At 43.5% G+C, this 27856-nt stretch overlaps 1 protein-coding gene across 3 annotated transcripts; it reads right to left on the bottom strand.

Annotated features, from left to right (window-relative positions):
* Window positions 1-359: 359 nt before the first annotated feature.
* Window positions 360-26167, bottom strand: PRPF3 (pre-mRNA processing factor 3). 3 transcript variants are annotated; one of them, XM_084613529.1, is made up of 17 exons: window positions 26045-26167; window positions 23832-23960; window positions 21695-21877; window positions 20540-20670; window positions 16276-16422; window positions 14977-15060; window positions 14628-14848; window positions 13238-13544; window positions 11901-12067; window positions 11206-11288; window positions 10068-10211; window positions 9085-9184; window positions 7802-7915; window positions 6935-7053; window positions 6131-6214; window positions 4158-4219; window positions 360-1049 (listed from the first exon to the last, which is right to left on the bottom strand). In XM_084613529.1, the coding sequence occupies exons 3-17, from the start codon at window positions 21837-21839 to the stop codon at window positions 903-905; spliced, it is 2055 nt and encodes a 684-aa protein (XP_084469655.1). In that variant the 5' UTR covers window positions 21840-21877; window positions 23832-23960; window positions 26045-26167; the 3' UTR covers window positions 360-902. The 3 variants fall into 3 exon arrangements, with proteins under 3 accessions (XP_084469655.1, XP_084469654.1, XP_084469656.1); XM_084613528.1 differs by having other exon boundaries at window positions 23832-23943; XM_084613530.1 differs by lacking the exons at window positions 21695-21877; window positions 23832-23960; window positions 26045-26167 and adding an exon at window positions 17637-17732 and having other exon boundaries at window positions 20540-20653.
* Between the last annotated feature and the right edge of the window lie 1689 nt (window positions 26168-27856).

The raw sequence follows: 27856 nt of genomic DNA, 5'->3' as shown, positions 1-27856 counted from the left end.
TAGGGCCAGTCCATTTTCCTCATCAAGTACTTCAAGATCCGCCAATTAATGATGGCTAGCTGAGCTGGCATCTTTTGTTTATAATTAGAGAACTGCAAGAGTCTATAAAAACATGTATTTGGTTGTATCCCTCTCCCCATAAGCTCTCTTACTTCTCTTAGATTTTACAGTTGAGAGCAAGGACCATCTTCCCTCCATGTTTGTTGCAGAGTGGGCCCTTGATTTTAAGGCTGTCAAACAATCCTTCCAAATATACCCAGGCTATGGTATAAGACTGATGCAAGAGTCAAGTACAGAAGAACATGGTTTGCAGTGAGTAACAGCAGGCTAATTGAAACTCCCATGTAAAGAAACACATCTTTGACTTTCTTTTAAAAAAGTTTATTATGTAAATATAGGATGTGGGCTAAGTCCCCATCTCCTACTCTGCTTTACAAATTCCAATGCTCCATACTGCATCCTCAGACCATTTGGGGCTGCTCCCAGACTGCCTCCCTGCCCACCAAAGGAGCAAGCTTTGATTGTGTGCACCATATAGTTTGTCCAATGTCAGACTTCATCTATGGAACAGCTGACAAAGCAAGGAGGTGTTTGTACCTCCACTTGAGACAGCCGTATGTGAAAGACTAAAGAGACTACTGAAAACAATTTTCTCTGTCCCTCCCACCTCCTCAAAACTAAATTCTCTGGCGGATACCACTTTCCAGTGGTTTTGCACCACAATTTCCAAGAGTTGGGTTTATCTAGAAAACAGTGTAGCTGTGATTGTTTTTTTAAAAATATTTCTTTAATCATATGCAACGTACTGTGGGGATTTGAGGGGAGGAAGGGAGTTCTGTCCAAGTTTTCAGCCAGGTATTGTTCTCAAATTAACAATGGGAACGCTGGGGGCAGCAGCACCCTCAGTCTGTGGATTCCAACACGGACTCGCTCAGAGCCAGGTCCCAGTAGTGCTCAGCTCCATGTTTTTTAAAATGCTCCCGTGCCATGTTTTCAGTGGGGCACTGCTTAAATTTCATTTCACCAAAGCTGCGATCCTTCGCTGTACCCTGAAATAAGACAGAGAGTAGGAGTTTTCTGATGCGTCTTGCTAACAGGAAAAACAACCAAGCAAATGCAACCACAATTACAAGAGGAATCAAGAATAAACCTCTTTTTCAATTCTAAAGTAATTTCTCAGGTTTCTAAACAAATGTTCAGAGAGGAACTATGATTTGTATAATTAAATTAGTGCTATTTTTATTTGTGCAGAGGTGAAAGGTTGTAGAGAAACATGCTTAAATAATGGCAATTTCCACTGTCATTTAGTAATGTTTTCTTTTAAATGAACTGCCAGGAAAAGACTTTCCTTTGATACAGTCCGCAACAAACTGAAGTGTTTAAGAGCACTTCAGTGGCTTTAATTGAAGTTACATGTTTTATTCCAGTCTGTGTCTATCTTTGTCTGGCATAGCCAGTGTCTTTTATCATGCCATACAGGATAATCTCCAAAGACTGTGGAGATGCCAATATTTTTATATAGCATCTCAAAGGATGTGATCATGAAAACTGAAGGGTGCGGGCCCCAACCTCAAGTCACTTGGAACACAAGGGAGCTATATAGCCACAGTACTTCGGGCCAGGACACCTTTTGAAAGCTGCCAACTTGGTTCCTGTCACTAGTTAGCCATAGAAAGCATTGACTGCTTTCTCCTCCACAAGGGCTGAGTATGCTACCTCCCTCCACCAGAGTAAGAGTCTGAAACCCAGCTCTCCTGCATTGCAAAAAGCAGGCAATAAGTTAGTCCTGGAAGCTTCCTTTGAACAGTGATTAGATATTTGAATGGGATCATGCATCCTCTGCATTTCCCAGCATTATACCCTTCCAAATGCAAAAATACTTCTGTGTGGACTAGACAGAGAGTCACCACACTGTTTTCTCCATCTGAATGAGGTTTAAAAAGATAAACCACGCACATTTCATAAAAACATAAGAATGGCCATACTGGGTCAGACCAAAAGTCCATCCAGCCCAGTATCCTGTCTACCAACAATGGCCAATGCCAGGTGCCCCAGAGGAAGTGAACCTAACAGGTACTGATCAAGTGATCTCTCTCCTGCCATCCATCTCCACCCTCTGACAAAGGCTAGGGACACCATTCCTTACTCATCCCGGCTAATAGCCATTAATGGACTTAACCTCCATGAATTTATCCAGTTCTCTTTTAAACCCTGTTATAGTCCTAGCCTTCACAACCTCCTCAGACAAGGAGTTCCACAGGTTGACTGTGCGCTGAGTGAAAAAGAACTTCCTTTTATTTGTTTTTAACCTGCTGCCCATTAATTTCATTTGGTGGCCCCTAGTTCTTGTATTATGGGAACAAGTAAATAACTTCTCCTTATTCACTTTCTCTACACTCTACACTTTCTCTAATCTCTTTCATGATTTTATATACATCTATCATATCCCTCCTTAGTCTCCTCTTTTCCAAGCTGAAAAGTCCTAACTTCTTTAATCTCTCCTCATATGGGACCTGTTCCAAACCCCTAATCATTTTAGTTGCCCTTTTCTAATGCCAGTATATCTTTTTTGAGATGAGGGGACCACATCTGTACATAGTACTCAAGATGTGGGCATACCATGGATTTATATAAGGGCGATAAGATATTCTTTATCCCTTTTTTAATGATTCCTAACATCCCGTTTGCATTTTTGACTTCCGCTGCACACTGTGTGGACGTCTTCAGGGAACTATCCACGATGACTCCAAGATCTTTTTCCTGATTAGTTGTAGCTAAATTAGCCCCCATCATATTGTATGTATAGTTGGGGTTATTTTTTTTCCAATGTGCATTACTTTACACTTATCCACATTAAATTTCATTTGCCATTTTGTTGCCCAATCACTTAGTTTTGTGAGACCTTTCTGAAGTTCTTCACAGTCTGCTTTGGTCTTGACTATCTTGAGCAGTTTAGTATCATCTGCAAACTTTGCCACCTCACTGTTTACCTGTTTCTCCAGATCATTTATGAATAAGCTGGACAGGATGGTCCTAGGATTGACCCTTGGGGAATACCACTAGTTACCCCTCTCCATTCTGAAAATTTACCATTTACTCCTACCCTTTGTTCCCTGTCTTTTAACCAGTTCTCAATCCATGAAAGGATCTTCCCTCTTATCCCATGACAACTTAATTTATGTAGGAGCCTTTGGCGAGGGACTTTGTCAAAGGCTTTCTGGAAATCGAAGTACACTATGTCCACTGGATCCCCCTTGTCCACATGTTTGTTGACCCCCTCAAAGAACTCTAATAGATTAGTAAAACACGATCTCCCTTTACAGAAACCACGTTGACTTTTGCGCAACAATTTATGTTCTTCTATGTGTCTTACAATTTTATTCTTTACTACAGTTTCAACTAATTTGCCTGGCACTGACATTAGACTTATCAGTCTGTAATTGCCAGCATCACCTCTAGAGCCCTTCTTAAATATTGGCGTTACATTAGCTATCTTCCAGTCATTGGGTACAGTAGCTGATTTAAAGACAGGTTACAAACCATAGTTAATAGTTCCGCAATTTCACATTTGAGTTCTTTCAGAACTCTTGGGTGAATGCCATCTGGTCCTGGTGACTTTTTACTGTTAAGTTTCTCAATTAATTCCAAAACCTCCTCTAGTGATGCTTCAATCTGTGACAATTCCTCAGATTTGTCACCTACAAAAGATAGCTCAGGTTTGGGAATCTCCCTAATATCCTCAGCTGTGAGGACTGAAGCAAAGAATTCATTTAGTTTCTCCGCTATGACTTTATCGTCTTTAAGTGCTCCTTTTGTATCTCGATCATCCATGGGCCCCACTGGTTGTTTAGCAGGCTTTCTGCTTCTGATATACTTAAACATTTTGTTATTACCTTTTGAGTTTTTGGCTAACTGTTCTTCATATTGAAACCCATAGCCAAGCTACTTCAATCAAAACAAAAATCAAGTGCCATCAAGTTGGTAGTGAAATGCTTTATGCATAGCGATTTGCAAACAGAAGTGTGCAGCAAGTAACAAGGCTTTATAGCTTGCACACATGTTTTAATATCAGCAGTAATGAAAAGCCAAGTGACCCAGAAATTAAGCACTAGAGCCTAAGGCCCAAAATGCTCCTTTAAATCAAGATCCTAACTTACCTCCCAAACCAGAGAGCATTTGTTTGTCTTTTTAACAGACTCCTCATCAGATTCATCATCATCTTTAGAAAAAAAAAGCAGATTTTAGACCTACAGCCAATAAGGAATTCCAGGCAGTCACTAAGAAAGCACCAGCATTAAAAATACAAGTCTTCCCCACCCCAAATCTCTAAGCCAGGGTCCCCAACGCAGCGCCAGCAGGCGCAATGGCGCCCACTGGGGCAGTTGTGTGCACCCACAGGACACCGCGCCACCAAAGTGGCGCCGCCAAGCGCAGCCGCCGGAGAACCGCCCGCCAAAATGCCACCGAGAAGCATTACCGTTTCTGGGCAGCATTTCGGCGGCAACGCTTCTTTCCGCTGCCGCTTCTCGGCGGCATTTCGGCAGCAGGGTGTCTGGCGCCCGCCAGTCTTCAGGGACTAGGAATGTGCTATTCCCACAGAAAGGTTGGGGACCACTGCTCTAAGCAGTGGCAGTCCTGACCATGCTTCTATTCTCATTCCACTCAAATAACTTCTCCCACCTAAATCCAAACTACATTTCTGCATTTAGACTAAGACTTTTACATTTCCCTCATTTTGGGCATGCACACAAATGTTTGCTGATTTCCCTTCACCTTTTCTAATTGTGTTTAGGGGGGAGTCCTCCATAGCTATTAATAGTTATGTTATACCTGACTTCATAATCTGACATTTTAAGCACAAAATCGAATTCAAATACCGTGGAAGATCTAACTTACTTGCACAGAAGGTTCAGCAGTGAGTACATCCCTCTATCACATTTTTATTCCCATTTCAGGCTCCATCATGTGCCTAGAGCAGTGATACTCAGATCTCTGGTTCAGGAGCCAAATTAGCAACCAACATTACCTAAGAGAGCCACAGTAGTAGCTGACTAGAGTACTATGTACTCGTATTTAAACAGTATGACAGGGAAATAAGTTTTTATATATATAAATTATTCCCAGAGCAAATATAATAACTAACTTAATTGATAACTTAACTGGTTAATAACACAGTAAAAGCATCCTGATTGGTTAATAATTAAATCACTGTTTTAATATCATGTGCTGCAAAGAGCCGCAGGACACATATTAAAGAGCCACTTGTGGCTCCTGATCTTCAGTCTGAGTATCACTGGCCCAGAGCAACAGTTACAGCCACTGACTGGTCTCTCACATTACACAATTACGAAATATCTATTACAGTAGTACTCCGGGGTCATCCAGTCAGGATCAGCTCCCCATATTGGGCTGAGCACGCATAAAGCACATATGAAGGCACAGGGCTTGCCCTGGAGAACTGACCCATTTAAGAAAACTGTTGGCCGATGGCATTACACAGACACCACATTTATAGCGAAGTTGTTCCCAGCACTATGTGTGTATCAGTATTATCCAGGGTTATGTGATTTGGGCTCTGGGCTCCCACTTCCTGTCTCAGGGATACATACCTGTACTGGGTTCTAGAGGACCACCCAGAGTGCCTCACAGAATTATAACATACACCTCAGAGTGCCTCACAGAATTATGGCATACACCTCCCTGGGAGTACTCACCTCCCCAGTCTGCCAGGACTGGATGTCATTCAGCAGTACACACACTATCCCATACTGGAGTCTGTTTTTTTCAAACCTCGAGTCTTGCAAACGCAAAGCCAGCTCAAGCTTTATTGTGCATTAGAAAACATACAGCTGAATATGAGAGGCAGTCTGGAAAACTGGTGTAAACAATAGCAAGGAGCATAAGCCATCACTGAAGTTCTTGGCTTTTTATCATCTAAATCACAGTCCCAGTATTGGTTTGCTTTAGTAGCATTACAGAGATCTTCAAATTTACAACTCAAACGATCAGATCTATTATGTTCTGCAGAAGGATTTGCATAGTAATGGCTTCTCTTCCAGGTTGCAACAAAATGACCCTATTGCCATTTCCTAGTCACATTTCATACAGATCCATGTGGGTCTATGCTTACCATCTCCCTTTGTGTTTGATGTCTGCTCGTCCCACTTGATTCGATGGAGCATAAGACGTTTGAATTTCTTCTGTGCTTTTGGGCCTGGAGAGAGAGAGAGGATGATAGTAATTTTCACTCAGTTCTTGCTCACTGACAACTTCAATTTAAGAGTCCTAAGAGTCACATTCTGCCTCCAAAAAGCAGTGAAAGCTAATGACACCTGAAACCATGGAGGAAAAACTAAACACTCAAACACACACACAGTTCCAGCTAAAAGCCATGGGTGAAGAGAATACTGTAGATCAATGACAAAGGAGTAGTCTCTAACTTAAGCACAGGGCTTGGAGACAGGAACTCTCAGTGGCCTTTGGCAAGTCACTTCACCTCTGTGCCATCTGTTTCCCTTGCTGTAAAATGGGGATAGTATCTCACAAAATGTGCTGAGAGAATGTTTGTAAAGCACCATGAAAGTTGGAAGCATTGTAGCAGACTCACCCAGGGCTGGCAGAGTCTTTCCTGAGAAGCTGCCACTGTCAACGCATTGTGACTTCAAATCTAGCAGATTTAATAATGCTTAAATATATAAGCTACAGTTTAAATATTTAGAGGATTATTTAAAATACTTAAGTAGCTAACATACTTGACTACACAAGGGCTGGTGCGGAGTAAATCTAAGAAGAATATTAAGTAGAGCAGCTTAATATCTTCCTTTACTTCCATAATTCCCAGTAATTGGCAATTTAAATATTTGGGTATCTTGGTTAGAAACAAACTTTTGAACGTCTAATGTTCTAACCAGAAAGTGCACCCCCCGAGCCTTACCTCCTTCTACTACCACCACATTGACGTCTTTGTGTAAAACCACCACTCCTGTTAAGTACAGCTGCCCAGCATTTGCTTCAATTTTGAATTTTTTTGCTGGGTTGCCCAGATTTCTGACTCTGAGGATAGAAAAGCAAAGGTTTATCTATTCGAAAAAGGAACTACAGAACTACGAACAATGGACAACAGAGAAAGAGGGTTCCTTCACTCTCCTCCAATTCCATCCAGTACTTACTCTCACTTCAATCTCTCCAGTACTGTCGGGGTATAAGAAAAACCCTATGTTCAACAGGGTTTTATTCAGTGTGGAGCAGGGACTGTATCTACCTTTTTACAGCTCCTAACACAATACATTATTACATATATTACATTATAATAGAAGCTTTCATCTGACTTTTGAATGGTGTTTTATCAGATGTCAGGACTCCTGGGTCCTATTGCCAGCTTTGCTTGTGACACTGGACATTCAATATCCCAGTGTCTCAGGTTCAGTGTCATTAGGTTTAAAATTCATAAAGTGCTTTGTGATCCTTGGATGGAAAGCGCTACAGAAGCACTGAAGTATTAAAGAGACTTTCTACATTCACTCATCCTGCATGAGCATTCAGGGTGAAGAATGGAGTTATCTTTCCATTTATTTACTTTTGAGAAAGTGTTTCTCTCTCTACCATAAAATAATTTGAACAGCCTTCAGTGTTTCTAATGGAGTTCAGGGAGCCAGAGGACAATAGTCTTGCATTAAAGGAACACTCCATATTAGCACACATTTATAGACAGGTGTTTGTCATCTGTATTTATAAAAAGTCACATGGGAAAAACATCTATTGAGTCAAAGCACCTCTAAGGTCTGTGGGAGAAGGCACTCACCTGTACACAGATATATGCACTCCCTGTGAAATATCTTCTTTAAGTTTTTTAACCTTCTTTGCTTTTCTCTGTTCCGCTGTTAGTTTTCGTGCAGCATTTGCCTCTTCATGAGCTCTGGGTGGGAGGAAAGAGACAACAGGTAAGCAGAAATGCAGCTTGTTGGAGGTCTGTTCAGAAAACTGGAAGGGGAGTGAGCCTTGTAGACCCAAAGTTAGGAACACTGAACCAGACTCTGCCCAGACCCGGCTGGCTTAGAAGCACGTGAGTGGGTCCAACCCGCTAGATCACAAGAGACTGGTTTCCATCCAGAGGGAAACTGGACCAGGTTGTAACAAGTATGAACAGTGGTACTGCAAGCTTCCTGCAACATCACCCTCCAATTTGCCTTCAATGCCTCTAGTGATGAGGGATCAATCCATTTAGACCTTAGCCTCTGCTGAAAGAGAGCAATTAATGCCAGCTGTAATGGTGGAAATTTGTGGTGTGAACTGGATCAGCACCCACCAACTAATTTTAAATAGGTCACTAAAGCATCATCAGATGGTACAAACTTTCCGTCAGTACTGCTAGAGGATGCACCTGATCTAGTGGTGATGATGCATAAAGCCCTGTATCATTACCACTGCCTGAAAAAATCCAGCCATCTGGTTATTTGTAGTTTGAGACTACACATATGAACTTTTAATTCAGGTACTTTGCTTTAGATTAATTTCTTGAAGAGCCTACTCAGTTCATCTTTATTACAGTGAAACCTTTGCATTTCCCAGATGACTTCCCTTGAGGATGAATGTGTACACACACCACCTAACACTACTGTGGTAATGCTGCTGTCTGGAACAGTCAACTGCTTAGTATTAAACCTGAAAGTGCTCAGTGTAAGTGACTGAATGTAGTGAGCTCAGGAGGACCATGTCTCAAAGTCATTACTACACAAGCAGTTGTTGGAGGGTCTGTGAAGCGAGTCGGTCTCAGTCCAGTTCCCAGCAGATAGCTGTAAAGCCACCACTGCAATTGGGCCTCTTGTTGACAGCTTCAGGACAAGGGTCCAAGAACGGATGGGTCATGAACACTCAACTCTTCTAGCTCTCAGAGGAGAGCCTTTCAAGACAAAGCTGAAATAGGTTGTAGGGTCATCATCTGAGTAAAATTTGTAATTCTTTCTTCCTTTGCTGCATCTGTTCTGTGCTTCAGTAGAGGACTTTAGTCTCTAGGGCTGTCAGCACACCACCACCACCAAATCTACTTTAAAATAAAGCTCTCTTGTTTTAGGACATGCAACCTACTTCTGTCTCTTTGCCATCTGTGCTCTAACGTGAGCTTCCACTTTTGTCGGGTCCTGAACAGCTTCTGTCCCCAGTACTCGCATCAGGTTAGAAATTCTTACTGCAAGGGAAATAGAGAGAGGAACATTGTAAAGGGACCTATCAAGTACCAACTTGTCGTAATTTGTGTCAAAACTCAAAAGGCATCTGTTACTTCCTATAAGTATAGGAGTGGAGATGCAGCAAGAGCTTAAAAATGAGAAGATCTTCAGCATAGATGTTTTACTTTAAATAAAACCGAGAGCAAAGATTGTAAGAGTGAAACAACATTGGGGAAACCATCTGAAAGAAAGGTACAAGTTAATTTCTAGGTGAGACCAGATCTCCTCTCTAAGGCTTGCTTCAAAAGGCTCCCCAACATTATTTAAAAACAGCCTTCCGTAGCATCTTTTGTCAGGCTCAGAACGCTTTACAGAATTACTAGCTATGAACAGACATCACTTGCCTCTGAAATGGAGGTATTTCCAGGTGCAGTGTGGCAACTGCCTGACAAGACACAGCAACAATGCATGAAATTTAGTAAAGGTGGTTCCTCCGTATGAACATTCCATGTAGTGTGTTCATTCATTGTGCCTCATTCTGCCTCTGTGCAACCCTAATGAAGTCAGTAGGGCTGGATGGGGTGTAAGTCACCCCAGAATGCTGCCCTATGCACATGGGGCTTGAAGCAGGAATTACTGAGTGAAATTCTATGGCCTGTGTTATGCCGGTCACACCAGATGATCATAACAGCCCTTTTTGGACTTAATTCTATTAATATAGATGCACGAATGTAAATTCATGAACAGAGTAGATCTATAGGATTTCTCACACACAGCTCCTTTGTCTGCTGCAATTTACCAAAACAGTGGTTTTACCTAGCCAATGTGTCACCATTTGGAGGCAGTGCCTGTTTTAATGCAGCATTTTACGTACAGCCTGTTCTCCACAAGGTAGTCACCCACCTTTTGGTTCAGGAGGCGGCATTAGGCCCAGCCTGACTTTCTCCTGCAGTTCCTTCTGTGCTTCTCTCCGCGTCTGGCGTCGTAACTTCTTCTGCTCTTTTTTAGTCAGATAAACGCCCAGAGTCACTGGTGTGTCACTGTCCACTAGGAAGGCAAATCAAAGAACAGTCACTTTACATTTACCAGTTCCCCAAGGGCAGGACCAAATACTGTTTACAATCATTACTGGGGAAAGGGAAGGGAAATAGCTGCAGTCTAGGAGTTATAACCAATTCCTGACACTTAAGGCTAAGGCAGCCGAACACCACCATTTTTGTCCTCCAGTCTGCTTGTAACCTACAAAACCCCTCTTTCTGAGCATGTACATATGCCTCTCAGCTATCCCATATTAGATCATGGTTTCTCTCTGCTACTATCTGTGATCCTTGAGTTACTCCAGATTGTTTATATCAATGCTGAACCAGAAAACAGGTTACAATGCTGTTTATGTTAAACAGATTAACCACTAATCCTCTAAACCTTTCTTTACTATCCTACGTCCCTTGTCTAGGTCTGCGTTACCATGTGGATCACAGGAGGAATTTGGGGTACATCGACACTGCAACTAAACACCTGTGACTGGTCGGCATCAGATGAGTTGGGCTCACGGGGCTCGGGCTGTTTAATTGTGGCACACACGTTTAGGCGTGGGCCCAGCCTACACCCCAAACGTCTATACAGCAATTAGACAGCCCTGCAGCCCAAGCCTGACTCAGCTGACAAAAGTGTTTAGTTGCTGTGTAGACACCCATAATGTCCAAGTAGCAGTAGCCATCCCCTCTAATACCTGGGAATCTACCAGTTTCCAATGTCTAGTTGGTTACTATGCTTTTCAATGTGATCTCCTCCACTCTTTTTTAGACTCACCTTCCTAGTCTTAGCTGTCTTGCTACCCTAGCAGAGCTCTACATTCTATCTTAGCATGATTTCTTTCATGAGGAGAAATGAAGTCAGTGGTATTACAAACGGGGAGGGTCTTAGTCTGGTTCAGAGCTCATGCTGCCAGTGGTTTGGAGCACTTGACGGGTCTTGCTACAAAACCACCTATGTTAATCAAGACTACAAAGAGGCCTTGAACTAGACTGCTACATGATAGTACCTGGTGGGCTTAGCTGTGCTGGGTGTTCCACAAGGTTTGTGATCCCAAAGTAGTCGTCTCTTTTAGAGTAGACTCCAGCTGTACTAAAGAGGAGAGAATTTGTGTATCACTATCAAGTCATCTTAGGGCTTGGTTCCCGCACTTTCTTCTATGTTCCACAAGCCACAGCATTTGGCGAACAAAGCAATTTCTTCCCCCCGCCCCCCAACCTCCACAGTGCTAACTATTAAACTTACGCAAGTTGCTGACAGGTACTCTAAAGCCAAGTACTCCTTTTCTTTTTGCGAATACAGACTAACACGGCTGTTACTCTGAAATCTAACAAACTGCTGTATCAATTGCACACAGGAATTGTTTCCTCAGTCACTGGAATAAACCAGCTCTGGAATGGAATACAGCAGCTGTTTGGCACCACACCGCACACTGGAGCAGGGAGCGAACACAAAATACAACTGAACCTCCCAACAGGGTATTCAGGGGGGCAGAATGCAGTTCCCCAAGCGGATGCACTTGCTTCTGTAAAAGATGCAGCAAAGGCTTAGGGCCTGATTTTCAGAAGCGCTGGGCACTTCAGCTACCAGCAGTTCCTAACAAATTTCAATGGAACCAGGGGTTGGGTCAGCAATTCTCAAAAGCCAGGCCATTAGTTTCTTCTCTACAATAAAATTATCAAAGCCAAGCAGGTAATAGCTTACAGGTCAAAGCCATTAGGGATGATATACGAATCCCACCACTCTATCTCAGGGATCTCCCCTTCTTTCAGCTCCTTCTTGGGAGTAATAAGAGCTAGTTTGGTAGAGGTGTGGATCCCAGTCTTTCTGGCAGCTTGAGAGATCTCGGCCTGCAACTTTTCTAGTTGAGCCTGAGGACAAGAGGAGAGAGATGGGACAAGCAGGTCACTTACATGGGCACACGCAGAAACAGTGCAGCCTTTAAAAAGCAAAGCACACGGGGTATATTATTTTACAAGCTGATCAGAGCACGTCACAGAGGAAGCAGAGAATGGAGCCTGGGACTAGTGGGTGGTTTTGTAGAGGTTTGTGGGTGTTACACCTGCCCCATGCAAGGATTACTACACAACCCTAACGAACGATTGTTCTCCTAGTTGATACCTTAAAACTGGGCTGGGAAACGTACTGGGAAATGTCTTAGCAATAATACTACCTAGCTCTTATATAGCACTTTTCATCTGTAGATCTCAAAGGGCTTCACTATTTCTTTGGGGAATCTCCTCCATGGTGTAACAGACCTCAGTATCAGAAAGGGTCTTCCCAATATCCAGCCTAAATCAGCTCTTCATTCCAAGAGTCCTCGTTATACCTCACAACTGCAGTAAATAGTTACTGCTACATAAACCTATGTCAGGGATCAGCAACCTTTGGCATGCGGCCTGCCAGGGTAAGCTCCCTGGAGGGCCGGGCTGGTTTGTTTACCTGCCGTGTCCGCAGGTTCGGCCGATCGTGGCTCCCACTGGCTGCGGTTCACCGTTCCAGGCCAATGGGGCTGCAGGAAGTGGCGCAGGCTTCCCGCAGCCCCCATTGACCTGTGGCGGCGAGCCGTAATCGCCTGAACCTGCGGTTGCGGCAGGTAAACAAACCGGCCCGGCCGGCCTTGGGGCTTACCCTGGCGGGCCATGTGCCAAAGGTTGCCGATCCCTGATCTATATTTTTGCGCATGGTTAAAATTTAGGCAAGTTCTCTCCCTTTAAGTTCTTCCAGCCCCCAAATCATTTGCTTCTATTGAAAGTAGGTCAGAAAGTGTATTTTTCCCATAGAAAATTTCAGCTTTTCATAAAAGTGTTGTCAACAAAAAGACAAAAATGTATGCAGAAAGACACTTTCCACAAAAACTGAAAACCAATTTTCCATTGAAAAACAGTTTTGATGGAAAATTTTCAACCATCTGTAGTGGAATTCTTTCTTGTCTTGAAGCCTCCATCGTTCTCGAATGGGACACAAGAGTTCAGTTCCCATGCCACTCTCTGCTTCTAGTGCTGTTCATTAAGACCAGCACTCAGGAATCTAGACAATACCTTTGTTCGTAACCTCTGTGCAATTTTTTCAAATTTGCCTTTGTCATGGAACTTAAAGGTGCGTTTCTGACGTTGGGATGAGGCTATGGAGACCCGAGGGTCAAAGTAAGTGTTGGATTCCATGTCTTCAGAAGGTTTCTCTTTGAGCTGCTGTTTAAACTGCTCCCTCTTCACAGCCCTGATGTTCGCTTTTAGGGTTGGCATACGGTGAGTCAGTTCAATCTCTTTACCAGTTGCATCAACAGTTCGGCCTTGTTCGTCCAGGATCAATGGGGTAGGCTTTGTCTGGTCCTTTAGCTCTACTTTCCTGATGCAAGAAACATTTTGTTAAAATGCAGTCATGTAGCATTAAACTCAGAGGAAATATAGAGGGTACTGTGACCACCACCAAATAGGTCTTGGTGGTTTTCTCTAAGCCTTTTTAGTCAATATCATATATAGGAAACAGATGTGAAGCTATTTTAGTGCAACAGTAATCAAAAAGTAGATGCCAGTATTATGATCCATAGAGCCTAGAGCAACTTCGACTATTATAAGTTTTAACGAAGCATCAGCACCAAGGTTTCCACATTCTGATCACTCAGAACATCAATAATCTAAATGCTTCCTTCTTCTTGATACTTCGGGGAACAGAGGTGAGTTTCACACCATGAATGATATGGGTGTGCTTACACTAGGGGCCCAATTTGCATTTACATCAAGATCTCCTTACACTTCTTTGGCAGCGTAAAGGGGGTCCTAAAGTGGGTGTAAATGTTATACAATTAAAATGTTGTGCTGCCAGAATGGCATTGTGTCAGCCCTGAGGCATAGCACCCGGTAAGATTTCCCACTGTTGCTATCATTTGTTTAGCAACATTGATGCAAGCACCACTACAGTTAAGGTGATGGAGAGTGATCTTGCATTCTAACCATTGTGCAATCTAGACTGAGCAGGTCCAGATCACCTGGCGGTTAGATAACCAGGGGCTTATCTACCCTATCTTCCCACCGCTGCAACTACTGATACTGAACCCACACTGGCAGTGGTGAAAAATTTTAGAAAACCCTTTATGTAGACAAGGCCACAAGGACTTGATGTAGTTTAGACTACTCTTAGTTGACCCTGAAATGGACTAAACATTCAAAGGACAACTACAGTGTTACAGTAGGAGGTGGACAACAGCAGACAGACAACATCCAGAAGGGCAATGCCTGTCAAGCATCACTCTCTGGTGCGTCTATCATTGACACAGAGCCGCCAATTATCCAGTTTATGAATCCAAGTCAATACACAAATTTTGGTGGAAAGGCAATGATGAAGGCTGACAGTATGCACGCCTAGCATTTGTCTTGTTCCCATAGGAAGTTACTAGGGTTACAGTGTACTTGGCAAGTTGATTGTACTCACGGAGGTGCAATTCCCATTGCATGCAGGTTGGCCAACCCCACCATGTTGGCATTGCCAATGAGCCCAGGTTTCAAGGCCAGCTGAGCCTGGATTCGGGCTTGCAGCTCAGCAGCTTTCCTGGCTTTCTCAATAGCATCATTCATAAACGTGGCTGCCTGTGAAGGCTGGATGGTATTGCCGATGGGGAGACGTTCTGGCTGGGATGAAGAGGGAGTTTTTGGCTGTGGAGAGAAATACACTGTTAGATACGTGTCAGAACAATCACACAAGTCACTGTTTGAGGAGAAAGACAGTGCATCCATTTGAATCCTGTGGCAAAGGATCTCCCCTTTTGCTTTCCAGGCTGTACCTGGGGTGCAGGAGGACTGATGAAACTCAGTTGCTTTTTCCTCTCCTCAATCTGACGTGTTGCTGCCTCCATCATCTGTTTGATCTGCAGAAATAAAAGTTGGAAAGTTAGGTTTCTTCCTCCTCTTCGTAAGAAGGGCTAAAGCATTCTTCAGAGGCTCTTCACATAGCAGCAAATGAGTGCAAACCCAGCTACCAACCGGGACAATTCTAACCAACAACCTCTAATTTAGCAGCAGCAACCCTGGGTAGTCAGTGCCCACTGCCATGACCTGTTCCTTCCTATTCAGCTCACCCTACAGAAAAGGAGCCTTGTTTCCTTGTTTCATTTGTGAAGAGGGTCTTCCCCTCTCTTTCTCACTGTTCTCTTGGCTGAATTCAAGTGTGACCAAGTGCTTTGTTTGTTCCAAAAAAAGTGAAAGGACTTGCAAAATGATTTCCTGACCTGTTCTTAATCAATTCAGTCTGCTCACTGGCACCGCAAACTGTAAGAACTGAATTTCCCTTTCCTGGTGGAAATCACTGTTTCAAGATGATATACAGGAGACTCATTAATTCTAGAACACCTCCTCCACTAAATTCAGTGACATTAATCCTTTAAGATTAAGCCATTTACTGGTAAATTACTTCATGTGTCTGAACTGTTTAGTCAGTTTAATTTAGACTAAGAGCTTTAGTCCAAGCACGTTTTCTGAATCTGCCAAACTCCATGTACATTTATGGTACTGTGTAACTAAAAAAATAATGAAATGTGCCAGATCATACAGATGGCATTCAGCTAATGAACTGTTTATACTACATAACTGCAAGTGAACACATTTCAGTGCAAGTCAACACTTCTTCAAACAAATGAAGGATACTGCATATCAAATGTATTTTCTCCACTTATTCGCAGTATAGTTTAGTTGTATTCATTAACATTTCACAGTATTTTTGCAAATGTAGATTCTGTGTGAGTAGCAAGTTTTAGCAACACAAGGCATCAACATTGCACTCTCTCTGCCACTCAGTTTTCCAGAAATGACAAAGAGGACCATTAGGCTTGTGAATTAGGAACTTCTATTGAAATTGGCCAATACTAGCAGCAAACTCTGAAAAGGACACAGTGGAAAGCACTTGCCATTAGTTTTCAAAAGAAGGACGCTAGACCCTGACATTCAAATTTCTAATCATGATATGAAGTATAAGATAAGAAAAGTTTCAGCTATTCCCTCACACTGAAACTAAATATTAAGATGTTAAGATCCAAGATCTCAGTTTCTTGGGAAGTGGCAGAGGAGAGCAGCCTGAGAAGACAAACCTGTAGCTTGGTCAGCATTCCAGGACTCTCTGAAGGTGGTCCTGGGATAACCTCCGGCTCCTCCTCTACCTCCTCAAAACGTGGAATACGCCGCTTCTTAACACCGGAAGACTCCTTGGAGATCTCAGTCTCATCACCAAACACATCCTAACAGAATGGGAACAAGACGAGATAGCTTATGATCAATGATATAACAAAGCTACTTGAGGCTACTGATGAAGACAAGCAACCAGCACTTGAGTCCAGCAATTTAGAATTCGGAAAACATTTTGGTCAAGCAGTCACAGCAAGGGGCTTGAATCCAGAACTCCTACGTTGGATTCTCAGCCCTGCCATTTACCCACTGTGGGATCAGGCACAAATTCAATCTGTCTCATTTTCTCACCTGTACAATGGTAAGTGAGATCCATCTAAATGGGTGGTGGTGATATGTAGGTTAACTAATGTTTGCAAAGCACCCAGATCCTTGTGTGAAAGGCACTACCATCTTTTTGCATGGGGTAAAGAGTTCCTAGGTCCATCATTCTTCCCAGTAAGCCTGTGTGTTCTCTCACACACCTATCCACGGACAAAGGTCTGATCTACACACAAACTGAACTGATTTAACTAAATTGGTTTCTAAATCTCAAACTGATTTAAGAGTCACTACAAAAAGTAATTTTCCCTCTGCTCATACTCGCACCTTGTCAACTATTTGAAATGGGCAACCCTGATTGCACTGGCCTTGTTAGCACTACAAAAGTAATTTTCCCTCCCTTGGTATTCACCCCTTCTTGTCAACTGTTGAGAACAGGCCACTTCCACCTTAATTGAATTGGCTCCTTAGCATTGACCCGCCACTTGGTAAGGCAACTCCCATCTTTTCATGTGCTAGGATATATATTCTGCTTACTATCAGAGAGGTAGCCATGTTAGTCTGGATCTGTAAAAGCAGCGAAGAGTCCTGTAGCACCTTATAGACTAACAGATATATTGGAGCATAAGCTTTCATGGGTGAATACCCACTTCTTCAGATGCTCCAATACGTCTGTTAGTCTATAAGGTGCCAGAGGACTCTCTGCTGATTCTGCTTACTGTATTTTTCACTCCATGCATCTATGAAGTGGGTTTTAGCCCACGAAATCTTATGCGCAACTAAATGTGTTAGTCTCTAAGGTGCCACAAGGACTCCTCATTGTTTTTGCTTACACAGACTAACACAGCTACCACTCTGAAACCTGATTTAAGAGAGTGTCTACAAGGAGATTGCACTGATTTAGTTAAATACGTGCCATTTGTGTGAGTAAACAAGCCCTTAATCTACCATACAACAGGCATACTGCATTATAAGTGAATGTTATTTGAAAAGAAGATATACACACCGGTTGTAAGCGTTAGTTGAAATCCCCTCTTCACTATTATGGTTCATATTCTACAAGGACACTTCCTCAGCCAGACACAGGTACTTCTTGGAATACCTACAAGTTCAAGAGAAAGGACTTGCCCATAGTATAAAGTGTGTAGACCATTACGTTTTAGTTCCTGAAACTTCCCAAGCAGTGATCTACCCCATGAAATGGTAGAAGGGAGAGAGGAGAAAGAGAGGGCCAGACAGAATGCTGAAAGACAGCTAACATGGGTAGTATCTAATGTTTTTATCATCCCTCTGTCCACCACTACAATTCTAATTCTGTGAGCATATGTAAAAGCAGAGCTAATATTTTCAAGGAAAAAGCCAGAAAGGAAAAGTTACCCTAGTTATACCACCTTGGGCTGCAATCCAGCAGACCTCCTGCTAAGCAGGGTCGGGGAGATCAGTGTCTGGATGTGACACTTCTAAGGAAGTTAACTTCAGGAAGAGCAGCTGGTGATTCAGTAGATGACACTTTTCCTTAAAAAGAAAAGGAGTACTTGTGGCACCTTAGAGACTAACAAATTTATTTGAGCATAAGCTTTCGTGAGCTACAGCTTACTTCATCGGATGCATTCAGTGGAATGACTCTTTTCCTTGAGTCAGAGGCCCACCAGAGTGTGTTTGGGCATGCTCTGCTATTGGGAGGGCTGAATTTCAGATTAGATACAAAACTGAGGGCTTGGAACACTTTTGGTCATTCAAGATCCCAGAGCACTTTTCACTAGAGATGGGGCAATAGCCCCAGTGACCAGTCCAAATCCCAGCTTGGGTATCTAACCTACCTCCGTAAGATTCCCCATAGAGTTTCAACAGAGTGTAACGGTCTTCCCTTCCTGTCCTATAACGTTGTACGGTGTTGCCATTTGATGCTAAGTAGCTTCCACATCATGCGAGAATGGGCATTCCGGGTGACTAAAGCACTGTCTTATAAATGATTTGTAACTGTGAAAAGCTTTGGGATCCATTTGCATCAGAAGTGCTACAGAAGTATAAAATAATCATCACTTGTAAAGTGCAGACTGCAATCCATCTGCCAAAGGATTTATCTGCAGAACCATCTGCTTTAAAATGACATGTCAAGTGGCTGCATGGCATAGTTCAGATATTCCAGTTTCTTCTGTCTCCCCAATATACCAGAGGTAAGAGACTTGAGATCTGGCTGGGACAAAATATGATGGCTTACTGCCTTTCAATCTGAGGACAGTTTGGTGGCTTATGTGAAATGAATTAGTCAATTTCAGTCTAACTCCTAATTAAATGTGCCCACAGCACAAAGTTGACACCACATTACACTAGCTGGCTCCCTTCTTGATAGTCTCAGTAGAGGTGCCAATGACTGAGAGCACATCGACACTTAAGGCACTGCACCGCTTTAATGAAAACGCTCTACACCGACAGGAGAGTGCTCTCCTGTCGGCATAGTTAAGCCACCTCCCTGAGAGGAGATAGCTATGTTGGTGGGAGAAGCTCTCCTTCCGACATAGCACTGTCCACCAGGGGGTTAGGTTGGCATAACTACGTTGCTTGGGGTGTGGATTTTTCACACCCCAGAACAAAAATTATATCAATATAGGTCTGTAGTGTAGACCAGACCTGAGCTATGGAAGATTGAACTTCGCCCCTCTCTCCCCTGGGAGGGGTGGGGCTCACTCCAGATCAGACTAAGGCACATTGGCAGGGATGATTGCACTGCTGCCACCTAGGCTGTACCTATTCTGGGGATAAAGACCTCTTCTTTGTGCATGACTGTTTAATCAGTGAATGTAACTGGAACCTGGAAGAGGAAAGGTAAGTAGACCCTTCTCTAGCACATTTTAAAGCCTCAGCCAGGCAGAGGAGAAAAGTAACAGTTTCAGACAGAAAATATTGAGAAGGGTAGGTAGTCCCTCTCCTCCTACAAAGCACTTTCCCACAGACACCTGGAAAGGCACAGCTGAGAGCCCTGTAAGGGAATATACTAGGTAACTGACGAATCAGGAACTGATACAATGCAAAACTTCAAAAAGAGAAATATAAAATGCCATAAAATAGGAACCTCAGGAAAAAAGTGAAAGGAAACTTACTTTAAGACCAGGGAACAGCTTGTCGAGTAGCCATTTTTAAACTCTGTATGCAAATGATGACAAAAATTGTAATTCCAGGGTCAAAAGCAAAATCTTCAAGATAGTGAGAAGTAAAAGACAGCTGCGGATGCATGAGACTTTCCACCATCCCAGTCAAATGTTAGATGGGAAAACCACCAGAACACTAGAAAATCCTTGCTGTATTTCAGGACCTTGAACTTTGGTGGGGAAATGAGGTTGCCAGAAGGTGCATATTGTGGGTTCCATATGAGCTTCAGTGCATGAACAGAAAGTGAAAATCCACAAGGTAACCCACCAACATTCATTCACTGACAATTGTGAAATCATCAGTTTAGATTTTACGATGACACGTCTGAGCAAGGAAGAGCAATGGAAAGTTACTACAAGCTGTGCCCGACTAACCCAGACTCCTAACCTCTAGTTAATGAAGACTCAACAGTATGGCAAAAATTCAAGTGGGGGATAAAGGAGTATGAAAAACAGCACAGAGCCACAAATCCTGCTATTTAAGCTGTTCTGTTTCATTAAACCACTAGGGGATTGTTAAAGAAACCAGATGCTCAGGCTTCCAAGCCAGGAAAAGTATTTTGGTCCCTCATGGCACCTCAGAAGAGAGTAAAAAGAACTGAAATGTAAAGGCTCACACACTTCATTGTAGAGAAGGGTCTTTTCTCTTGAACTTTAAGCATTATAAGATGTGCCTTTCTGGAAGAGGAGAATGTGGTAAAGTAACAGCACTACATTCATGGCCTTTATCGAACAATATAACAGTCAGTCCTTAGCTTACCTTCAATTCTCTCTTTCGGTTCCGGTCACTGTTGGATTTTGAGTGCCTGGAGCTTCGTCCCTCCTCTACAGCTTCAAAGAGCTTGTCGACAAACCGCAGAGTGGAATCATCAAGAAAGGGCTTCAGATGGTCTGGCAAGGAAGAGAAATTTATGCGACTAGACAGTGAACATTTTTGGAGACAGGAATACGTGGATAAAAATTATAGTTCAGCCTGTAAATTCACAGGCTGCCATTCCTCCTGAAATCTAGAATACATGACCTATGGGTTTTGAGATTCCATGCAAGTCTCTTTTTAAGGTAGTCTCTAACACTGACTACAGCAAATGTCTTCAGTTTCTTTAACAATGGAGCCTTTCAGCTGCATTTCCTGTCTTGTCAGTTTCTGTAACACCCTTTAAGTGTTTTGGAAGCATCTTAAGACAATGCCATCTTCTGCCATGAGGAAAAGGGGAGTACAAGAAAATCTGTCCAAAGTAAGCTTCTATTACTACATACAGCCTGTGAAGTAAGTCTGAAAATATTAAGTACATAAAAATTGGCTCTGAGCTAAGAATTAGCAAGGACATTCTCAGCTCAAAAGGGATTTCACACATCCATGAAAAGGGGGTCCATCTAATGGAAACACTGTCACAACCTTAATTAGTGATGAAGAAACAATTTGCCACATACAGTTCAGCACCACTAGTCAGGTGAAGAAGTGCCCAAGAATAAGGAAGATAAATTCAAATCTGACTTAAAGACCATTTCAAATGCAGTGCAGATCTTCCAGTTTCATTTGAAAAGCTCACAACTACTCACAGGAACAAATACTCTCATTTATTTAAGATACAAATTCAAAAGCCTCACTTGGTTGCCTTCTAGACCAAGACAAAGTGCCTATATTGTTAGTTTCATTTTCCTGAGTGATGCTTCTATTCCTTTCCCAGCTTTGCTACTGTTTAGCTCGAAGGCATGGTACGATACAGTTTATATGAAATACTTCGCAGAAAAATGGATTGTATTGCTAAACAGAAATCCTGAGAGATTCAACAGGTTGTCACTTTTAGCACCTATTTCATACACCTCCCTCTCTTTTTGTCAAGGATCTTTACTACTCCAAAATACACAGCAATGGATGTGTTGTGAGTGTCATAATGAAAAGCCGAGGACATACCGGCTGCTTTCTTTTTGTCCATTCCCTTCCCAACACAGTTCAATGCTGCAGTGACCACAGTGGGTTCTGAAAAACCCAGGACCCGCTTCACTGTCTTCTCGATCCATGGCTTCAGCTCATCCAATTCCCGTTTAGAGAGTGACATCTTCACTGGTAGGCTGACTTCAATTATTTGAATTTTACCTATAAGAAAAACAAAGAGTGGAAAAAGCATCTCTTAGAAGAGAGACTGGAGCAGCCAAATCACCATTATATTGATGGCCATTATATTTTTCTTTTTTTAGTGTGAATTTAGAGCTGGAAGGTACAAAGCATTTTTTTTAATGTATTTCTTCCTAGAGACCCAACCAATGTTGGGATGCCATTGTTCTAAGTGCTGTATAAGACAAGAAATAGTCCCTGCCCTCAAGACCTTACAATCTAACTAGACAAGACAAAGGAAGTATTAGATCCTTATTAGAGATAATCTCTGTGTGTTAGTTCCCTAAGCGACTTTCTCAAAGTTACACAGGAAATCAATGGCAGAGCCAGGAACGGAATCGAGATCTCCTGACTCCTAGTCCAGTGCCACGATAACAAGGCCAACCTTGCTCTTGTGACAGGTTTCAGAGTAACAGCCATGTTAGTCTGTATTCGCAAAAAGAAAAGGAGTACTTGTGGCACCTTAGAGACTAACCAATTTATTTGAGCATAAGCTTTCGTGAGCTACAGCTGTAGCTCACGAAAGCTTATGCTCAAATAAATTGGTTAGTCTCTAAGGTGCCACAAGTACTCCTTTTCTTCCTCTTGTTGAGGCTCTTGGAGACTATGCAGTGTTGGGCTGTGGATGGGCCCAGGATACTAGAGAGACAAGGTGAGAGAGGAACTGTCGTATTTATCCACAGGGCAGGTAACAGGTACCAGCAACACAGTTTCCAACTCCTACAGACTTACAGCCTCATAAATGCCCCCAGGACAGAGGGAGGGAGTTCTGTCTTTGTGGCCCATTCAATCTTTGGCTTGTGCTAATAAGGGAGCCAATTAGTGACAATCAGGGTGGTAGATTTGTGATGTGAACCCTTGTCCATTAGTCACTAGACTGAGACCTATCCAAACTTATTTCACATACACCACTCGCACTCAATACATTAGAATAGTTTTTACAATATTTTGAGAGGGGAACAAGTCCATTTTCAGCAATGTGGATGAAATACATTTTTGATAAACACTGAAAATTCTAATATACACTAGTTAGTGCTTAGTACCTTCACTTGAAGATCTCAAATCATGTTACAGACATTAAGCCTCACAACATCTACACAAGGTAAGCACGTGCAGCCTTCTAAACTAGAGGAAATTAAGGGTGACTTGGCTAAGCTCACACAAAAAGGGACATCTTCCAGGTCTCCTGACTCACAACCTCACTATAGATTCAGACTTTAAGGCCAGAAGGGACCATCATGATCAACTAGTGTGACCTCATGCACATTGCAGGCAGCAGAACTTCACCCACCCACTCCTGCAAAAAGCCCCACAACCTCTGGCTGAGTTACTTAAGTCCTCAACTCTTGATTTAAAGACTTCAAGTTAGAGAAAATCCTCCATATACTCTAGCTCTAGCATTCTATAGCTACATTTCAGTTATAGCTGCTTGTTGAGTAAGGCACATTTCGGATGATGACTGTTAAATGTTAACATTTGATACTCATGATCATTAGTTCAGCTAGGTTAAGAGCCATTATTACATTTCACAAAAAACATGTTGCCATATTAGTATCCTCATTTCTATATTGTAAAAACAGGCTAATATGGCTATAAGAATGAGTTACGCCTTGGTAGATTTTACCTTCATTTATGTAATTCAATAAGACCTAATAGAATACTCAACCTCAGGCAGGTTAGCATGATATTTCAGTATCTGAAGAGCGAATAGTATACATGAGCATTCTCATTATGTACTACCTACAGAATGAGAACACTATCTTTCAGCCATGTAAGTATTCTATATACAGTTAAACCTTGCATATAAGGCCAAATGTGTGCATTAAAATGTCTAAGAAAGTTGCCAGCCAAAATATAATAGACGATTTCTACCAGGTGGTCCAATAGTGAAACTGCACAACACATGTATCTCTCATTAAGGTTTACACACACTAACCTTCTTCACTATGTTATTCCTCAGTAAATGGATAATCTGGAATTGATGTTCTCACAAAGCTGTTGTCAAGCAACTGTGGCTCCTTCAGATAAGCGACATATTTAGCTTCATTCTGTAAAACACGTATGCCTAAAATTAAGTAAAAGTTCTAATTATAATTAGTTTCCAAAGCTACAGTGATATGTACAATGCCTCCTTTCAATTGAAACCCTCTTGCTCACAGCATTGCCCCAATAAGACAACTACTTTAAAGGTCTGAGCACTGCCTACGTTAAGGCTAGAAATCTAGATGCCTTGAATCAGACAAATTTAGCTGTAACAGGATAAGAGTTCGCATACATCCGTGGAAAATTTTACCAAATTCTGCAAATGAAAATTGTGTACACAGGAAGATTGGGTTGTGCCCCCACCTCCTTCCCAATTACTTCTTTCTGAGAAGCAACCTAGCACAAATGTAGCATGTTTATGGGCAGACAATTCTAATCTTATTATAAAACTCATTTGCTCTAGCAAAGATTAAAACCCTCATGGATACCTTTTTTTGTTGCTGCTGCTGTTCCCTTTTATTTGTTTTAATAAAAATGTTTATTTATCCAGAATGGAAATAAATGTGCCAATTCCCTCCCCACCATTACGTGTGTACCTTTGAATAATCAGCAAAGGAGGCAGTGTAGTCTAGTGGTTAGAGGCGAAATGGGAGGCAGGAGTCCTGAGTATTATGCATGGTTAACAGTGTGTTGTGTGAACAAGAACTTCCTTATATTTTACATCTGCTGCCTCTCAGTTTTATTGGATGATCCCTTGATCTTGTGTACTCAAAGTACTATTATCCCCCTAAAAAGTCACTGGTGTTACATGAAGTATCCAGAAGACCCAAGTTTAGAAACAAACCTAATACACACCATTAAAGAGAATGCTTTTTGCTTATGATGCATAGAGAACAGGAGACATAAAGGGAAAAAATTCCTCTTGACAAAACCATCACTGTGGCAGATTAATGGTATTGCCCCTCCAAGTCAAACTCTTTAAAAAGAAAAAAAAAGTCACTCCATGTCTCACTTCTAGGTGAGATGTTAGAGAAAAATAACTGCGCTTAAATAGCACATTCTCTCCAAAGCACCGCACTGATTTTTGTCACCATACTCCTGTGAGACAAGTAATACTAATTTTCTAAATGACACAGAAGAGTTCAGTGACTTGTCTCAAGTCAAACAGTAAATCAGTAGCAAAGCTGAGATCAGAACCTAGGAGCCCACCACACAGTTGCCTGCCCTAGTACCCAACTCACACACTTCTTGTGCGAAAAAGGTGCAAACACTAAAAAATAGGAGTATGCAACAGAAATAAAGAGTGCAAATCTATGAGTGCTCCCTGATCTGGGCCAAAATGATAAAGGCAGCATTTCTAGAGGAGTTTGAGATTGTTAGTTTTGAGGTAGATGCACAAAAATCAAGTCTGCTCAGAGACTCTGGAGATTCCCAGAATCATTCACTGAGATGTTTTAACTTAAAACGTTGGGCTAATAACTCACTTGTGCTTTATCAGTTTCATTCAGAACCACAGAGCGAAAAGGGTACATGGTGATGAGACACGGGTACCAGTGACAGGTCCAAGACAGCACACACAGCTGAGTACCACACACCCGGGGCACCAGAGCGTGTGTTGCTCACCCTCCTGATCAAGGGAGTCCTTTAGGGCAGGGAAGATGTCTGGGGTATAACAGATAGTAGAAAAGAAGAGGAAGTGCACAGATTGAGGAGGAAGGTCCCTGTCAAAGCCTCAGAAGTATGAGGGGCCGGCTGTGGGCTCCCCCCTTCCCCAGCGCATGGGGATAGCCGGCCAGTAAATGGGGGTCCCTATCACAGCCTCACGGAGGCTGCCTCAGGAGTATGAGGAACAGGCTAAGGGCTTCCGCATTCCCCAGAGCCTGGGGGGGGGCAGCTGGGGGGCTCCCCCCTTCCCCAAGGCCGCGGGGGGCGGCAGGCCAGTAAATGGGGGCTCCTATCACCGCCTGAGGCGTATGAGGGGCAGACTAAGGGCTCCCCCCTTCCCCAGGGGGGCTGGCTCGGGGGAGCTCCCCTCCCTTGGTCAGCGCCTCGCGCGCACACATGAGGCCTACGCCGGCCTAGCTCAGGCCTCGAGCCCCGGATCCCGCGCCCCCAGCCCAGGCTCCGCGGCCTGCCCATCCCCGGCTCCCGCGCGCCTCGCCTCACCTCAGCGCCGCCCGGCCCGGCCCGGCCCGGCCCCAGCCCGAAACTTCCGCTCCCCGCCGCGGCGGCCTAGAGAAGACTCGCTGCGACTGACGGAGACGGAACGTTAGGGCGGAAGCGGAAACGGCCCGCGTGAAGCCGCGTCGCAGGGGGCGGGGAAATTAGGCACCAGCACGTGACGCAGGAGCCCAGCGCCTCAATGGGGGGGTGGTCACGTGACGGAGGAGCGGCACCCTGAGGCCTTTTCACGTGACGGAGAAGAGGCCAACGCGTCTGGGTCGGGTCGGGTCACGTCACGTGACCGGGGGGGGGGGGAGAGAGAGAAAAGCCCAGCACCTCCCCGTTCCACGCGAGGGGCTGCTGCAGGGCGAGTGGAAAGGGAGATTTGGGGCCTGGGACAAGTGATCCAGGGCGGCTGGGGTCCTGGCCCCACCACCTACAGAGGGCAGGGACTCTAGAGGGGCTGGGGTCATGGCCCCGCCACCCACAGGGGCCTATTTCAGGAGCTGGAGGGCAGGGGATCCAGAGGGGCTGGGGTCATGGCCCCGCCACCCACAGGGGCCAATTTCAGGAGCTGGAGGGCAGGGGATCCAGAGGGGCTGGGGTCATGGCCCTGCCACCCACAAGGGCCTATTTCAGGAGCTGGAGGGCAGGGGATCCAGAGGGCTCAGGTGCTGGTACCCAGCTTTTGCAAGGGCTAAGGTGAATAGCAAAGTGGGGTTGGGGTGAGTTCCTGGTCCCCAGCTTCCCCGAGGCCCAGGAGGAGCATAGGAGAGAGGGCCAACGGCTTGGCAGAAGCCTGCCCTCATAGCACCCATGATATATGGGCAATGGTAAAATCATGCCAACGTGTGTCATGCTGTCAAATTACCTTCTTGTTCCTCCCATGGTCTTGGCCATGCCGGTCTGCAAGCAGCAGCAGCTGAGTATATCATTGCACCATGCCAGAAAGCCAATACAATGCACTGTACAGCTGACACCTGCAGTTACCACATTGCAACACTATGGCAGAGTTTCATTATGGTGGCTCATGAGGTCACCCAGGCATGTCATGGCTTGATGCCATCACATCTGGGTGAACTCCATTCATATAATTTTTAGAACCATTCATCTGCCTAAATCTAGCATTTAATGGAGAGTATGGTGCTAAGGAAAAAAACACGAGACAGGCAGCCAATCCTTGTTCTACCAAGACCTCGCATGCAGTGATGCTTGTTGTAATTCACTGTAGAACTTGAGCTGACCCCAGCATGAGTAATGCAAGCATGTCAACAGGGAATTGCTTCACAAAGAAGATAGCCAGCTTTTGAACTATCATCATAAATTTCCTATCTTAGCCCAGCTGGTCTTTGGAGGTTTCCCATCCCAGTACTAATCCTGTGACATACACCCTAATTTGTGAGAACAGAGTTTTGAAACAGAATAGCCGCAGGTATCCCTAATATCATAATCAGAGGCATCCAGTAACCAGTCTGCTGCGCAACGCAATATCAGTGGCAGGATATTACAAGATCCACTTCCAAGTATACCCAATGATAAGGCAAATAGCTTCAGGAGATAAATGCTTCCACCTTATTTGTTCCCGAATCATTTATTATTAGGAGCATCTCCTCATGCTCTGTTCTAAGTGCTGAAGGACTTCTCTTTTCTGTCCACTTGGTTACTTGAGTCTGTGGAAATAATCAACCCTCTAACATTATTATACCAGCAAAAGTTTATAGTGTACACCCATCCAAACTCACCCCTTTTATAAAGGTTCTCACACTGCTCTCCACAAAGGACTTGCTAGTCACAAGGGATTGACGTCTCATTTCT

This window comes from Lepidochelys olivacea (genome assembly GCF_965140295.1).
Source record: "Lepidochelys olivacea isolate rLepOli2 genome assembly, chromosome: 24".
Classification (NCBI taxonomy): domain Eukaryota; kingdom Metazoa; phylum Chordata; order Testudines; family Cheloniidae; genus Lepidochelys; species Lepidochelys olivacea.
Note: the sequence above shows the minus strand (reverse complement) of the source record. Positions and strands in the feature narration are given on the sequence as shown.

Excerpts from the sequence above, each read along its gene's own strand:
- PRPF3 (XM_084613529.1), bottom strand. The coding sequence starts at position 21,839 with ATGTCACTCTCTAAACGGGAATTGGATGAGCTGAAGCCATGGATCGAG. Across the intron at positions 13,545-14,627 it reads GCAATGGGAATTGCACCTCC|GAAAGTAGAGCTAAAGGACC; the intron begins GTGAGTACAATC and ends TTCTTGCATCAG. Across the intron at positions 1,050-4,157 it reads AATGCTCTCTGGTTTGGGAG|GGTACAGCGAAGGATCGCAG; the intron begins GTAAGTTAGGAT and ends GTCTTATTTCAG.